At 37.4% G+C, this 15,163-nt stretch overlaps 1 protein-coding gene across 3 annotated transcripts in view; it reads left to right on the top strand.

Moving 5' to 3' along the window:
• The window catches only part of vps13a (vacuolar protein sorting 13 homolog A), a 40,032-nt gene that overhangs the window by 13,688 nt on the left and 11,181 nt on the right, over positions 1-15,163 (top strand). For all 3 annotated transcript variants that reach the window (XM_079251898.1, XM_079251900.1, XM_079251899.1), the window contains exons 32-55: positions 25-192; positions 321-628; positions 731-878; positions 1,110-1,281; positions 1,484-1,608; positions 1,732-1,901; positions 2,082-2,338; positions 2,539-2,723; positions 2,817-2,960; positions 4,088-4,297; positions 4,469-4,612; positions 4,735-4,836; positions 7,073-7,225; positions 7,465-7,723; positions 8,142-8,302; positions 8,461-8,564; positions 8,706-9,018; positions 9,244-9,380; positions 10,467-10,761; positions 11,302-11,406; positions 11,552-11,698; positions 11,878-12,009; positions 12,175-12,308; positions 14,540-14,672. In XM_079251898.1, the coding sequence (XP_079108024.1) occupies positions 25-192; positions 321-628; positions 731-878; positions 1,110-1,281; positions 1,484-1,608; positions 1,732-1,901; positions 2,082-2,338; positions 2,539-2,723; positions 2,817-2,960; positions 4,088-4,297; positions 4,469-4,612; positions 4,735-4,836; positions 7,073-7,225; positions 7,465-7,723; positions 8,142-8,302; positions 8,461-8,564; positions 8,706-9,018; positions 9,244-9,380; positions 10,467-10,761; positions 11,302-11,406; positions 11,552-11,698; positions 11,878-12,009; positions 12,175-12,308; positions 14,540-14,672 (4,206 nt within the window). The remainder of the gene's footprint in view (positions 1-24; positions 193-320; positions 629-730; positions 879-1,109; positions 1,282-1,483; positions 1,609-1,731; positions 1,902-2,081; positions 2,339-2,538; positions 2,724-2,816; positions 2,961-4,087; positions 4,298-4,468; positions 4,613-4,734; positions 4,837-7,072; positions 7,226-7,464; positions 7,724-8,141; positions 8,303-8,460; positions 8,565-8,705; positions 9,019-9,243; positions 9,381-10,466; positions 10,762-11,301; positions 11,407-11,551; positions 11,699-11,877; positions 12,010-12,174; positions 12,309-14,539; positions 14,673-15,163) is intronic.

Below are 15,163 nucleotides of genomic sequence, written 5' to 3'. Positions count from 1 at the left end.
TATTATCTTGTTCTACCTTCTCAGGCTGTGTCTATTGCAGACAAGGAAGTATTTGATTTCCGAATGAAAAACTATACAGACGCAACAGAAGGAGATGCCTATCTGGACATGTCAAAAGTTGACACATTTGTAAAGTTGACAGTAGGATGCATTCAGGTCGTCTTTCTCAACAAGTTTGTCTCATCAATACTGGTAAGAAAAAAACTCATATTAAGTTTTTTTCTGTGATATTAAAGGTAACAAATTCTTATTGCTTCATGTGAAAGGTTACTGTTTCGTTTGTTCAATTTTTCTCTTTTCCCCCATTCTCTTCCTCCCAGGCATTTATCAATAATTTTCAGGAAGCTAAGGAGGCGTTGGCAGAGGTGACAGTCCAGGCTGCAGAAAAGGCTGCATCAGGTGTGAAGGAACTGGCAGAGCGAAGCACACGGATTGCTCTGAATGTTCACTTCAATGCACCTGTCATCTTCCTCCCTCAGTCTTCCTCCTCTTCAAATGTCATTGTAGCTGATCTTGGCCTGCTGTCTGTAAAGAACTGTTTTGCCAAGAAGCCATTTAAAACTGATTCTACAATTCCACCTGTTGTGGATATAATGACTGTGAAACTGACAGACCTCAAAATGTACAGGTAGGAAATCAGCCATCAGTGCAAATTGCTCTTATATTTTCATGGGATTTATATATATCTGATATTTTCTCCCCAATTTGATATGACTGTTGTTGCTTCCAGAACCACTTACGTAAATGAGGGTTTTCAGGGAGAGAGTCAGCTGTTAAAGCCAGTCAGCTTGGACTTGGAAATCCAGAGAAACCTTTCATCCAACTGGTACCACAGCATCCCTGACATAGAGATCACGGCTCATCTAAAGCCAATGAGTGTAAGAAGTGGTATATGGCCTCACAGAGTGAATGACTTACAGCAACAGTAGTGTTTTTATTTTGCTCCTTTCATTAGGCTCTTTCCTTATTTTACCATCATATTGTTTGTTTTCCATCTTTATCCATTTATGTTTAATTTCTGGATATGGGATATGCTCACAGTGTGCAGGTGAATTAAAACAGCATCATGCCAATTGTAATTTAAGTCCTGTTCTATCTGCTCTGAACAGCTGATCCTCTGCCAGGATGACATGATTGTGGTCTTGAGGACTTTGGGCGAGAACCTGTCTGAGAGGTCTGATGCTGTTCCACCTCCATCTGCTTTGCCCACCGCTGATCATTCCTCTGACTCAGTATCCAACAAGGAGTCCCAGGACTCTGGAGCCACGGGACCTGCTAGCAGTAAGCATATTTGGATATCCATGTCTGTGTTAATGTGTGCATATTAGCTAAAAAAATTACCTATTTGACAAGTTTGGAAGAAAACTTTGATTCAAAAAACCCAAAATTGCTGATAAAATATGGAAATGTCAATATTTTAAAATGTACCTAAAATGCGATAAGTTATAAAGTGGTGATGTGTTTTGTAATAATATTGCTCCAGGTAACACCGTAGTGACAGCTGCTGTTGTGGAGACGCAGAAAGATGGCAAGCTGAAGACCACTCTCAAATTAAACTTCAAGTTTGATTGCATGACGCTGGCCCTGTACAGCCCAAATGAGAATGAGGTATGCTAAGATAGAAACACATGCTCTTGCAGATATATTTTGTAAGGAAAGAACTGCACTTTTTTTTTTTTTTTTTTTTTAAAGAAAGATGTTTCGAATAAAAACTGTTATTTTCTTTAATAGTTACTACAGTTAAATTCGCACGATGAACAACTGAAGCTGGCAGAGTTTACTCTGGGTGCCATCTCCACCTCAGTCCACATGTTCTCCAACAGCACCATGAAGGCTTCAGTCCAACTTGCTGAGTGCCTTCTAGATGACAAAAGACCAAAGATCAAGATGGTTACCTCAAGGTTTAAGACGATAATTAAACCTTTACAGTGTACATTATGGTCAGATCATAGAGTGAACAGAAAAGTAGTGACAACAGTTACCATTCTAGCTGTTTCTCTTGTGATTAGTATATTCTTAGAAGGCATTTTTTTTATTGTGTTCAACACTTAATATTTTCATTCCTTTATGTTCTCTGCCAGGATGATGTCAATGCGTCCTGGTGCAGAGCAGAACATGATGGTGGAGGTGAACTACCGTCAAAACCGTGATGGCACCATTTTAGACACTGTTGTGAAGGATGTGAACCTATGTGCCAGCATGGAGTTCCTGCTAACAGTAGCAGATATCTTTCTTAAGGCCACACAGCAGGGTTTTGCTCAGGCACCTCAGCCCAAAAACAATGCTGGTGCTGGAGAGAACAGGAACATAAACTCCTCTGTTACATCTAAAGATTCCAGTGAGTTGATCTCATCGAATTGTTTAAATGAGATGATTAAGTATATAATCTCTTCCTATTGTGTTCATCTTTGCTTTGATTAGGATTTTATGTCAAAGATATGCAATCTATATACTGTATGAAAGTTTATGTTTCATAAATAAGTAGTTCACAAGTCTGATCTAAATAAATGAATATCCACTGTTACCTGCTGCTTCCAGGTACAGCTCCAGCTCCAGTGTCAAAGATGGAGATCAATGTTTTGGTGCGTAACCCAGAGATTGTGTTTGTGGCTGACCTGACACGTGCTGATGCTCCATCCCTAGTGATGACCACTCACTGTGAGCTTCAGATGAAAAGCGGTGCTGAGGGTTCACTGATGACTGCTGCTATCAATGACCTAAAGGTCTGCATTTTGGTCTTAATGTAATTGAATCAGTTTTTTTCTAACACCAATCAATATTATCTTTCAAAAAATACTTGGCTGTGATCATTCTAGGTTATAGCGTGTCCTTTCTTACGAGAGATGAGGAAAAACGACGTGACCACCGTACTGCAGCCATGTCAGGTGTTCTTTCACAGTACTCAGTCCCCAACATCCCCTCAGGTTATGGAGGTGTCCATCAATGCTCTCTCACTAAAGGTAATTGTTTTATTATTAAGCTTTTTATATTTTCTTCAAATGTCATCATACTGCACTATACACGAGGATCAGTTCATCCTCCTAAACAATGGTCTTGTATTGCATCCAGTGTAAATTGAAAGAAGATCCCTAGTATGTTTGCACAGAAATCACGGTTCTCTTCAAGAGTCATATTTCCTGTTGCAGTTAAATAAATGTTGACTGAATTTGGGGGTGAAATTCTAAATTATTAGTGGTGGGATTCAATTAAAAAAATAAAATAAAATCATTAAAAGGCTCTGTAATTAATTAATTTCGATTAATTCCAAAATATTTGCATCAAAAGACACGCTTTATTTTAAATGTATTCTAGTAGACTACTAAATCAAATAGACAATAGACCTAGTAACGTCTGGATAACTGCATCTAATTACATTTCAGTTCAAAATAGTAGACGGAGAAGAACAACATATTCCTGGCCAAAACACAACAGACATAAAATGAAAGTATATTTGAAGTACTTTAACTAACAGGGCCGGCTGTTTTCCAATTAACACGAAAATATTGTGTATTGCCTTTCATTTTTAAACATTTTCAAACAAAGTTTTCATTACTAGCATTAATATCTGATGGTAAGCTAGGACTGGATCAACCAGTGGCAATGAATATCTCCAGCTCCAGCTGACTGCAGCTTTGAGCTGGTGGGGGCCGAGGCCCCGTTAGTGCTTCTGGACGGGACAAGGGCCTACAGCAGGACCCGCGGCTCATTGAGAGGAGTTGCTTTCACGTCTGTCTCCAATAACCCCACAAAAAGTCACGACATTTGTTCCAAGTTGCTTTTTTGAAAAATAGTTGTTAGAAAAGTCTGAAAACTCGGTAAATATAGAGAGAAAGTTATGTTGAAAACACTGTTAGCCGAGCTCTACCGTGTGCATCTGTAATTGGTGTAACAGAAAACCATGCACCGACAAATGTTCTGCCTTGTTTGAAGCACAAAAACTGTTTAAATGCGTTAATCTTCACCTGTGGATTTTTAAAAATCAATTAATCAAAGTTATTGCATTAATGTCCCACCCTTAAAATTACGTTTTCTTTTAAATTGTGGTAATGGTATATTTTATTTCTATGCTGCATAATTCTTTGCCTAGGTATCTCCGATAATCATCAACACAGTTATAACGATCCAGTCGGCACTGACTCCCATGGCAGAGACCCCCGGTGACCTGGACAGCCCCGTACCTGTGGACTTATGGCACAAACAGAGCTGGAAGGAGCTCCAGCTCTGGTTTTTAGAAGAGGAGGGAGATGAAAACACAAAGGAAGTGACCCCTTTGATACCTCAGGGAGAGTCCTTAAAGGTGTTTGTCTGTATTTTTTTTTATAGCTAAATGTGCTTCTTTTCATTGCTGTATATTTAATTAACCTAAGCCATTTTAAACTGGTATTCTGGTCTGCAGAGAAAATAAAGAGACTTTAGTTAGTTTCTTGCTAAAGCACACATAATCATGTCATTTACTCTCTGTCTGCAGCTGTGCATAAAATCAATCTGTGTGACGCTAGAGGCTGGAGTGGGACACCACACTGTTCCCATGCTTCTGGCCAAGTCATCTTTCTCTGGAGATGTGAAAAATTGGTCTACACTTATTAACCTACAGAGTGAGCTCAATCTAGAGGTAACAACGCCAAGCACAGCAGATTCATAAAGATAATTATATTTGCCTTATACTTTATTTATCTAATAGCCAAACTCTACTGACTGTTAGGCTCGTAAACTTTAGTTGTGCTTTTTCTTTAGGTTCACTACTACAATGAGATGGTTGGTGTGTGGGAGCCATTGCTGGAACCCTTAGAAGATGAAAACAAAGATGGTTTCAGACCATGGACACTGGAACTGAAAGTACTGACAAGCCTAAAAATGCACACACATTTCATGGTTATACATGTAAATCACAATAACAATTTCCATCAGTCAAACATGGATAAAACCTAAAACTTTGCTTAATGAGCCAGTTTGTTCCATCCAAGTTCAATGTCTCTTGAGCATGACTCCAAACACCTAGTTCAAAATTATCATTTCAACAGAATAGTAAAAAAAATCAGACTACTGGTGTTAAAAGCATGTGATTAGCCACAATTTTATATCTGGTAATTTAAAATATTTAAGTCTTTCTACTTTTAAATCAGCTTTAAATATCCTTTAGATAGTCCATAATGCTGCAGCAAGTTCAATTTAAAATCTTTGTTTTAACTTTTAGAGCCATACACGTTAAAACTCCCCAGTAAATGTTTTAAATGTAAAAGTCACAGTGATTGGGATTTTCAGTTGAGGAGAATATATTTTTATATCGTCATTGGTCACGAGAATGGAGAATGACTTTCTGCCACAGTGCCATAAAAAACATAAAATATAAATACAAGTTTTAAAAAGAAGAAGAAAATAATAGGGCTGGAACAATATGCTTTTCTCACGATTCAATTTATCACGATTTTTTTTTTTTTTTTGTTGCGTGCTTATTCAATTTAAATTGCAATTCTACAGTATTGCCAATTTTTAGTTTGCTTTTTAAACACCAGCACATATGAAAAAGTTGCATGATGACCAGGGGTGGAAAAAATAAAATATTGGGATTTTTTTGCTTCACAATTTTAAAATTGATTTTTCTTTTGTTTGTTTAAGAAAAAGTTTTTTTTTTTTCAAATAAAAAAAATAAAAAAATAAATCCATAATAAAATTTTTGTCAATTTGATTGTTTTTATTGATCTTTTTACTTGTCATCTTGGGCATTATAGCAGCAGAATGATGGTCTGGCTACTATTTTGTTTTTTCCTTAATGAAATCAAGAAAAATTAGGAGTTTTGTACATTTTTTTTAATCTACAAAGATCAGCAATATTGAAGAATTGTGAGAATCACAATTTACATCAAATCGGCACCCAAAAAAATCTGATTCGAATCAAATCGGGACAAAAGGAAATTGTCACAGCCCTAATGATGACCAAGTGTACAGACTATGTCACGGGCCAGATTATCCAAATAATAAAATCAGCTGTGTGTCAGTTTTTAAGATTTAGTCAGCAGCAGTGTATCTCAACCAGCTGTTTGAACTAATACTCTTGTTAAATTGCTGGTTTGAGTGTCTGCTTGCTGCTGTGGCACATTTGGCTGTTAGCTCTGCATTTATCTCAAATCTCAACATGTCCAGCTATGCTTTTCCCTTCAAAGCAAAAATCCAAAATGTGTGGTAAAATGTGATGGTGGAGGACATAGCTGCACATTTTTGCAGGTTGTCTGCTGTTCTCTGTCTTCTGATTAAATGTTTTCCAAAACATGCATAATGTCACGTTACTAGAGAGTCTAAGAGAAACATTTCACCTTCTGCTGGAGAAATGTGGTCATTTTATTCATCTGGCATTTAAACTTACAAACATTCAAAATAAAATAAAAAAAAAAATAAAAAAAATAAAAAAAATAGATATTTGACCAAAAAAATTGACAAAGAATTATATAACAAAAAAAAAAATCATAATTTTTATGTGAAACGATTTTCCCTCCCACCCCTACAAAATAATTGAACAAGCAGACATGAATGAGAAATGATAATAGACAGAGAAATTCAATCACACACATCCACCTGTACTTTCAGTAACACTATTGCACAGTGTGTATTTCCAGATGAGGTATGTTAAATGGCAGGTTAGATAGAACGGGGACCATGACGGTGCAGGTGAGGGTTAGGCATTCAGAAGCCTAATGGCCCTGGGGTAGAAAGAGTTTCTGATGCGGTTTGTCCAGCTGCTACCAGAACGCACGAGGTCAACAAGGCCAGAACCTTGGAGTGATGGGTCAACCAGGATTTTCTTTCCCCCATTATTTCAGCCTTTAGCACCAAGTTTGTGGATTGCTCTTCTGCACTGTACAGACTTCATTGACTCCTTTAAGTATTTTAACTGCCTTCATGATTACTCTTAATTTAAAGTATTATCGTTATGACTTGTTTGCTTTTAATATTAGTTGTACTTGGTGATTTTTATTATGAAAGGTGCTATTTAAATAGATTTTACTTATTTACTTTCTCACTTACATGTGCACATAAACGCATATAGTATGTTTAATGTTTACTATCCTATAACCAGATGAAGAAGAAGCCTATGAAGCACACAGATCTATCAGATGAGGTGGATAACTTTGTCCCTGACTACAAGACAGTCATCGTCATCAGCAGTAAGGACCAGCTCAACATCACACTCTCTAAATGTGGACTGGCCATGCTGAGCAACCTGGGCACAGTAAGCAGCGGGAGAAAGGGTTTTGTAGTAATATATATATCTATATATATATATATATATATATATATATATCTATATATATATCTATATATATATATATATATATATATATATATATATATCTATATATATATCTATATATCTATATATATATATATATATCTATATCGATCGATCGATCGATCTATATATCTGATAAAAAATATCTGATTTTGTGTGGGGTTTTTTTTTTCTTTCAGGCATTTGCAGAGGCTGCCCAACAGACTGCTGAGAGTTTTCAAAAGGATGAGGCTCCATTTGTAGTGAAAAATCGGCTAGGCCTTCCAGTTTCTGTCCTACACAGTAAGATGTTTTGTCCCATCGCTAAGCAGAACACCAACAACACGGTGAAGCTACAGGACGGTGACACTCTTGAGATGGACTATTCAGCCACAACGGACTCTGATCAGTTCTCAGCCATGATCTCTCTAAGTGGAAAAGACTACTACATACAACCTAGTGAGTTGCATTTTACACTCAGTTATGCTGTACACAGTCAGTTATCACTTGGTTCTTGTTGCTGATTGACAGCAAATACTACCTACAGTTACGGCTGATTTTAAAAAAAAAAAAAAAAGAAAAAAAAAAAAAAAAAAGCCAAATAAAATATCTTTTCTTTTAATGTGATGACATTACTGCTCTCATGTCAGAACCAGATCTAGGGCTTGTTCTAAAGCCAGAAATCTGACTTTACAATATTTTGGAAGAATATTGTAAAGTTATGTTAAGTTCGATATTTAAAAAAATGACAGAAAAGTACTTTTTACTCCTTCTTATCTAGTTTGTCCCCAGCTTTGTGGAAGTTAATGATATGATAAAGTCTACTATGAAGCCAAAACTGTATCTTAAAGACTGCTGACATTTGCTCTTTTTTCAGCTCCTGTGGGCCACACTTCCGCCAGTGTGATCCCCCTGATCAAAGTGGGCAGGGGACTGTACAGTGTGATGCACAAAGACTCCGGAGTCACTCGTTTCCTGGTTTGTCAGATTTACTCTTTGAAGGGCAGCAAGTTCATCAAGATCCGCTCTCCTTTTCAGGTAAATCACTCAACATTTTCAAATTTCTTCATTTTAATGATACTGTTGCACAGCAGGTGGTATTAACAATGCCTCTTTACTGATCACTTTTAAAGGATTTAATAAAGTTTCGCCCAATTAACCACAGTATTTTATGTTTGTTGTTTTTGACTACGCAGATCATCAATCATTTCTCAATACCTTTCAAAGTCTTTGAAGGATCTGTTTATCTGGGTACTGCCCTGCCTACAGAGGAGTTCTGTGTGCCTCTAGACTCATACAGGTAGGAACAGACAAGCCTGCTCATTTCTGCACAATACTAAACTTCTTTTGTTTTTCAACTTCATTCCTAGCCGTACAGTTTTTTTTGCTATCAAACACAAACTCTCCCTCATACACATTTACTACATACCACCAATCTCAGGTCTGAATTGAGTCTTCAGCCAATAACAGGGGACAATGGCGATGATCAAAGCCAACAGTTTGAGTGCTCAGAAGGCTTCAGTTATGAAGACTTAGGCAACCAACTCGCTGAGAACCACCTCCAGCAGACCTGCCGCCGCCGTGGGGATCAGGGTGGTGTTATGACGGTCAACATGGTGCCATTAAGGGATACAGTGACATTCAAACACACTGGAGGTGTTGGGGAAAACTTTGATGTGCCCTTTGTGCTTCACCTGTGGCCCTCTGTCCTGTTACGCAATCTGTTGCCTTACCCCATCGCCTACAAACTAAAGGTAGGATGTTATAACAATACAAGTACGTTGCACCATTGACTGTGTGTAATTTATCATCAGGGTCCTCATAATGCAAATGAGAACTCACTTCAAATCCAGATAGTTATTTTTAAAAAATATGTTTATCTCAATGATTTCTTTCTTGCATGCTGATAAATAAAAAGTAATGTGATTTTCTAGATTTACTGCTGTAATCACTGTACCTTTCTACCCACTGGTCAATAGGACAGTGGAATTGCTGCTCCTGAGGCTACTCTGAACTCAGGCCACTCTGCTCAACTCCACACTGCTGTTATAAACCAGTCAAGTCTTGATCTCCGCCTGTTGGACTACTTGGCTCAGGACTGGGCCTCTGAATACAGGTCTAAATTAAGTTTTATTCCTTGACTTAATTATCCTTTTTGCTTCTGTCCCCACCTTTGTCTGCTTGTTGTAAATGGGTTGGTACATGCGATTTGGGTTGGTAGTGTATGGATTATTCCCCCTGGTGTTGTACAGAAGGGAGCTGTTTTTGTTTAGTTTTTTTCCTCTCATTGCTTTATGTCGCTTTAGCAATGGGAGGAGCTATTGGCAGGTTTCTTGTAACTGTAGTTTTACGGTAAATATGACAAGACAGTGACAGAACAACAGTTATACAGGGGGAGGTTTAAGGTGATATTTAAGGTTCAGTGATATTTTTTTGTGAAAGTTGTTGCTAAAAGATATATGAACTTCATACACTTGATACATTACACTGACCTCCAATTGTGGAGTAAATACAAGTGTTGATTGATTGTGTTTCGTGATCAGTTTACCAGCCTAATGCCTCTTTATCATAGAGATGTAATCTCCAAAATATACCTACATAGTTTAAATATGTTAACATGCTCTAGACCAAATCCAGGGGTTAAAAAAGGAGGGAATGTTATGCATATTTCTGGGAGGTATCTGTTGGAGGTAGGAATGAATGAAAGTTTAGATGACTTGCAAACTACCGACATGTATGGAAACAAGGCATTGATTGTTAGGGCTGTGATGCTTTCATCTTGATTCGATTCCAGTTTTTTTGGGTGCTAATTCTATTTAAATTGTGATTCTCCCGATTCTTCGATATTGCAAATTTTTGTTGACTAAAAACAAAAAAAGATGTGCAAAACTTTTTTTGCTAGTCACTAGGAAAAAAACACAATGGCCAGACCATCATTCTGCTGCGATAACGCCCAAGAAGACTATTAAAAAGATAAATAAAAACAATAAAAATGACTATATTTATAATGGATTATTATTTCAATTTTTTTTTTTTCTCAAATTTTAAAATTGTGAAGCAAAAAATCCTGATATTAAATTTTTTTGTTTGATTTCCCACCCCTAATGGTTATAATACCAAAATGTTTAGTACACAAAAAATGGTAACTTAAGTATTACTTTTTTTTTTTTATCTGGAATAAATCAATGACCTTCTCTTACAGCCTCTGCCGTGACCAGGATGAAATCACCTTCATTGTGTTCCAGTCTCTACGAGAGGATGATGAAGATGATGGAGAAGGTGCAGAGAGGATCAGGGCCGAATTGGACATTGCAGTCCATGTTAAATACGACCCAGGACAGACTGAGATTGCTATCCATTCACCATACTGGATGGTGAATAAGACTGACAGGTTGCTCCAGTACAAAGCTGACGATATCCACCGTAAACACCCCTGTGACTATGACATGCCCTTGCTCTTCTCCTTCAAGCCCCGACACTTTCTGAGAAACAATAAGGTAACAGGAAAATGGTTTATCTGCTAAAATTATTCTTTTTTTTTTTTTTTAAGTACGCAATTTCCAACAATCCAACTTTCTGAATTATGAAAGAAAGTATCTGACATTTTGTAGTTAAAAAACCTAAATCGGGGTAGGCAACTCTGGTCCTCGAGTTCCACAGTCTTGCAAATGTTAGGAGTTTCCCTGCTGCAACACACCTGGTTCAAATCAATGGCTAATTAGCAGACTTGTGCATATTTTGATGTCAAGCTCTGCACAAGTCTGCTGATTAGGTCTGGTGTGTGCCAGGTGTGTTGTGGCACTCAAGGACCGGAGTTGCCTACCCCTGACCTAAATTATCATTAAAAAGTGTCTGGAGAACTACTGTTAGTTTTGTGTTGCCTCTTCTTGAAGTTATACACTCAACAAACTTGCACCCAGTACCTTTTTTATTTTGGATATATATACTGGGTGTAAGTTTGTGCAGCGCATAATTAAGTGTCTGACCATCATTTTGTACTGTTTGTAAATAAGACCTTAATTCTTGTCTGCCCTCAGATCCGTCTAATGATCTCAGAAAGTGAACTGTCAGATGACTTCTCCTTGGACACAGTTGGTAGCTATGGAGAAGTGAAATGTAAAGGCAGATACAAAGATTATCTGGTGAGAATTTAAAACATTTGCTAAACATCTCACATTACTTCTAAAACACAGATGTATTAGGTAAATAAAAAAAAAAACAACAACTTTGTAATTTAAGTCAAGTTTTTTTTAACTTCTTATTTGTTTGATGTCTGTCTATTCTCAGGTTGGTGTAAAGATTGATGCGAGCAGTTTCAGCCTGACCCGCATCGTGACTTTTGTACCATTTTACATGCTGGCTAACAGAACCAAGCAACGTGTGTTCATATGTGAGGAGGGGCAGGAAATCTGGACTGAAGCTCAGCCAGAGCAGGTTGGACCCAAACAAAATAGAATTAACATTTTTTCTTTTTTTTTTGCATAACTTCGGTTTACATTATCCATGAATTACTATGTTCATCTCAAACAAAATCTGTTTTGCGTATCAAGTACAACTGATTGATGGCTTTCTGTTACAAGTGGCTTTTTAAACTCTTTTCTTTCTTCATTTAGTCAGCAGTTCCCTTCTGGCCTGGAAACGACACCAAGCGGCTAAAGATCAAAGTAGAGGGTTGCTTAGCGCCTCCTCTGACTATTGACTTTACACAACCAGAGAACTGTCTTTTGTTGCATCTGGACAACTCTGTAAGTAGCCACACACACATAAGGTTAATGCATGTGGTGGTGTTTTTTCTTTTTTAGATTGGAACAAAGACTTCTATCTCATTCTGTTCCAGCAGATTTCTATTGCATTTTAGAAAGCCTTTTAAATCCCCTTCTCCAGACAGTTGTGTGTTTCTGTTGCTGCAGATGGGTGGAATCACTGTAGATGTGAATCTGTCAGAGCACTCTGCCACAATCCGATTCTCTGAGTACCATGACGGGGCCGCTCCTTTCCTCCTCATCAACCATACTAAAGACCAGACTCTTCAGTTCTACCAGAGGTGAGTAACTCGAGGAGGGGAAGCTTGATAGATAGTTTGAAGCTTTGACGTGTTATATGAATTGTATATTATGTATTTCTGTAAACAAGATAATGTTCACTAATAAGCACATTCAGAGCAATGTGGGGTAAAATTTCTCAGCTTTGGATACTCAGAAAGGATGAAGATTAAACTTGCTGATGTTCTGATTAGTGGAAGACTTATTTATTTCTAGAGTCATGCCTGTCCAATTCTAGTGTTGTTAATGTTTTCTCTTTGTCCTCTCACATTTTTTGTTTCAGACTGAAGGCTTAAACAATCATGTTATATTTATTCACATGCAGCATTCACATTTTCATTGCATTTGTATGTGTGTGTTGAATGACAGTACCGTTTCTATTGCTGTTTTGAACTATGTTAACAGTGACTAAAAGGTTTTGTTTTTTGCTGACGATAATTTTGTGTTGTGCGAGTCCTGCAGCGCTCGGACAGTATCCACGTGGTTGGCTGATGAGCTGCTTGACTTCTCCTTCTCAGTGGAGGAGGAAAGGTAGAAAAATGTTATTGGGAGAAACTGCTCTGACATACTCTGCACACCGTGTAAAGAGTAGGAAATATTGAATGATGCAGGAAGTAAGACCAAAAATCAATTAAAAAAAAAAAAAAAAGACTGTTGTTGTATAAAGTTTATTGCTGAAGATCTCATGATTTTATATATGTTGAGGAATAGCAGAGAAGTTGTCATGACAGGTTTTCTTTTGGTGAAATGCCAAGTGCTAGGTCAACATCAGTCCAGTGAAAGTACATAGGTAGATGTAACCGTGCAACAGTACAGGAGAATTTGTTAGGATCCAATAATGGCACAAGGTAGAAAAATTAACCAGTAAAATCAGTTATGATCTAAATATTGTTTTATATAAAAAGTCAAAAGTTAGGAATAAAGCATGGAGGTATAAATAAGTATGACTACGTTTCTTTTCTCCATGGCTTTAAGTGACAACACGTTTGCTTGCAGAGTTTGATCAGATAAAGTAGAAGAATAGTGCTTCAGCTCTGAATCGGTGTAATCTGCTCCTTTTCTTTTTTCTTCAGTGACATTAAGATGTGTCCTTTTGACTGAAAATTTGACACTTCTTAAGTGTTCACTCTGTTTCACTGGTTAATTCAACTACATCTACTTTATCACACCCAAATTATTTCTTTTATCAAGAACCTAAAATGCTGTTTTTTGTTTTTTTTAAATATAGTCACAAGAATTTTGTTACGTAATTTAGCAAAATATCACAGCGGTGAAGTAAAAGGAGCAGATTAGACATCTAAAACCATTCACTCTGTTGCTTTGTGAGCATTGTCCTCTCTGCCTGTAGAAATGTTAGCTTGGACTGCCGCTGATGGGACTCTTCCAAAGGAGTTGAAGCTTCTGCTTCTTCCAGCTATTCTCTTACAGTAACTAGTGTTTGCTATCTAAATGCAAAAGTTGAACCTTCTTGTTCTTCTTTTTCATTATTTCATTGAGCAGTTTTTACATCTTTGTCATGTTTGAATCTTAAAGTGGCTCTATTATGCACATTTCAGTCTGATTTATTTTAATATGCAAGTCCAGAAGGACAAGAAATAGATCAGCCAGAAACAAGCGAACAGAGAAAGCTCCACCCTATGTCCTGCCTGCGGGCGGCATCTGATTGGTCAACTGCTAGGCGTAGTTATACTGTGCAGTGATGGTGGGCGTGGCTTTCTTCTCGTGGATGTGCACAACCTAGAGAAGCTGACCAATCACTGAATCCCTCCCCCAGAAGGTCACTAAAATTTTGAAGTAAAAAAAAAACTCTCTAAAACTAATGGTTTCTTTCACCATGGAAACCGAACATAGAGAGTGCTGGAAAACTCAAACTGGCTTAGGTGATAAAAAAACAGCGCCATTCATGTGTCTGATGAGTATTCAACACTATAACACTGTAGAAAGCGCTGGAAACTAGAAATAGCATCATAGAGCCCCTTTAACTTTTTCAAGGATTACAGGATTACAGTTGTTCTCAATGAGTTGACTGTGTACTCTGAAAGATACCTTTTGTGTTTTTTAATTTTACTGGATCGTTGGCATGTGTAACTTCTGGTGGGCGGGCTCTTTTACATCATCCTGTTTTTTACTGTGGTTTTGTATTCTCTCTCTTTTATTTCCGATCAGTGAATTGTTCTTTTTCACATTAAACAGATTTTCTTTGTGTGTCTGGGTGCATTTGGTTTGTGTGCAGTACTCAGAAAGAGGCAGAGCAGGAGGAGCTGGAGGCTGGGAAAGCTGTGTACTACACCTGGACAGCACCCACTGGGTCCCGAGAGCTTTGCTGGAAGTGTGGCAGTTATACTGGGAAGCTGAAAAGTGAGGAGGTACTGTACTGGAGTCAGATTGATCCACATGCCTGAGAGTGATGGTCATCATTTCTTAAGGATGTAGTTGTTACCTTGCACAGAAACTTTTCATTCAGGACATTAGTCTCATATTATTATACTGTGAAATTTTCACAGAATAATTCCAATAAAAGGCGTTTATCTAACAACAAGCCCTGGAGTCCGGGGAAAAGGCTGTGCTGGTAGTTTATAGAATGAGAGGACAATGATTCAAATCACTGCCCTGCATTGTTTTTATTAAGAATATAAGGAATTTCTGGTTGAAAAAAAGTATTGTAAATGGTGAATATATGTTTACAGTTTCAGAAGCTTTTGGAGAATCTTTAACATTTTTAGAGATTTAAGTGTGATCTTTCTCCTTGGTTTTTGTCCATTTCATTTCACATTTATAACAATGCCTGTAAAATTAAGCTGTTTTGATTTTTTAATATATTTTTTTGACCAGAGTATAATTCTTTGGAACACAGTGT

Source organism: Telmatherina bonti (assembly GCF_933228915.1).
Source record: "Telmatherina bonti genome assembly, chromosome: 13".
Lineage (NCBI taxonomy): Eukaryota > Metazoa > Chordata > Actinopteri > Atheriniformes > Telmatherinidae > Telmatherina > Telmatherina bonti.
Note: the sequence above shows the minus strand (reverse complement) of the source record. Positions and strands in the feature narration are given on the sequence as shown.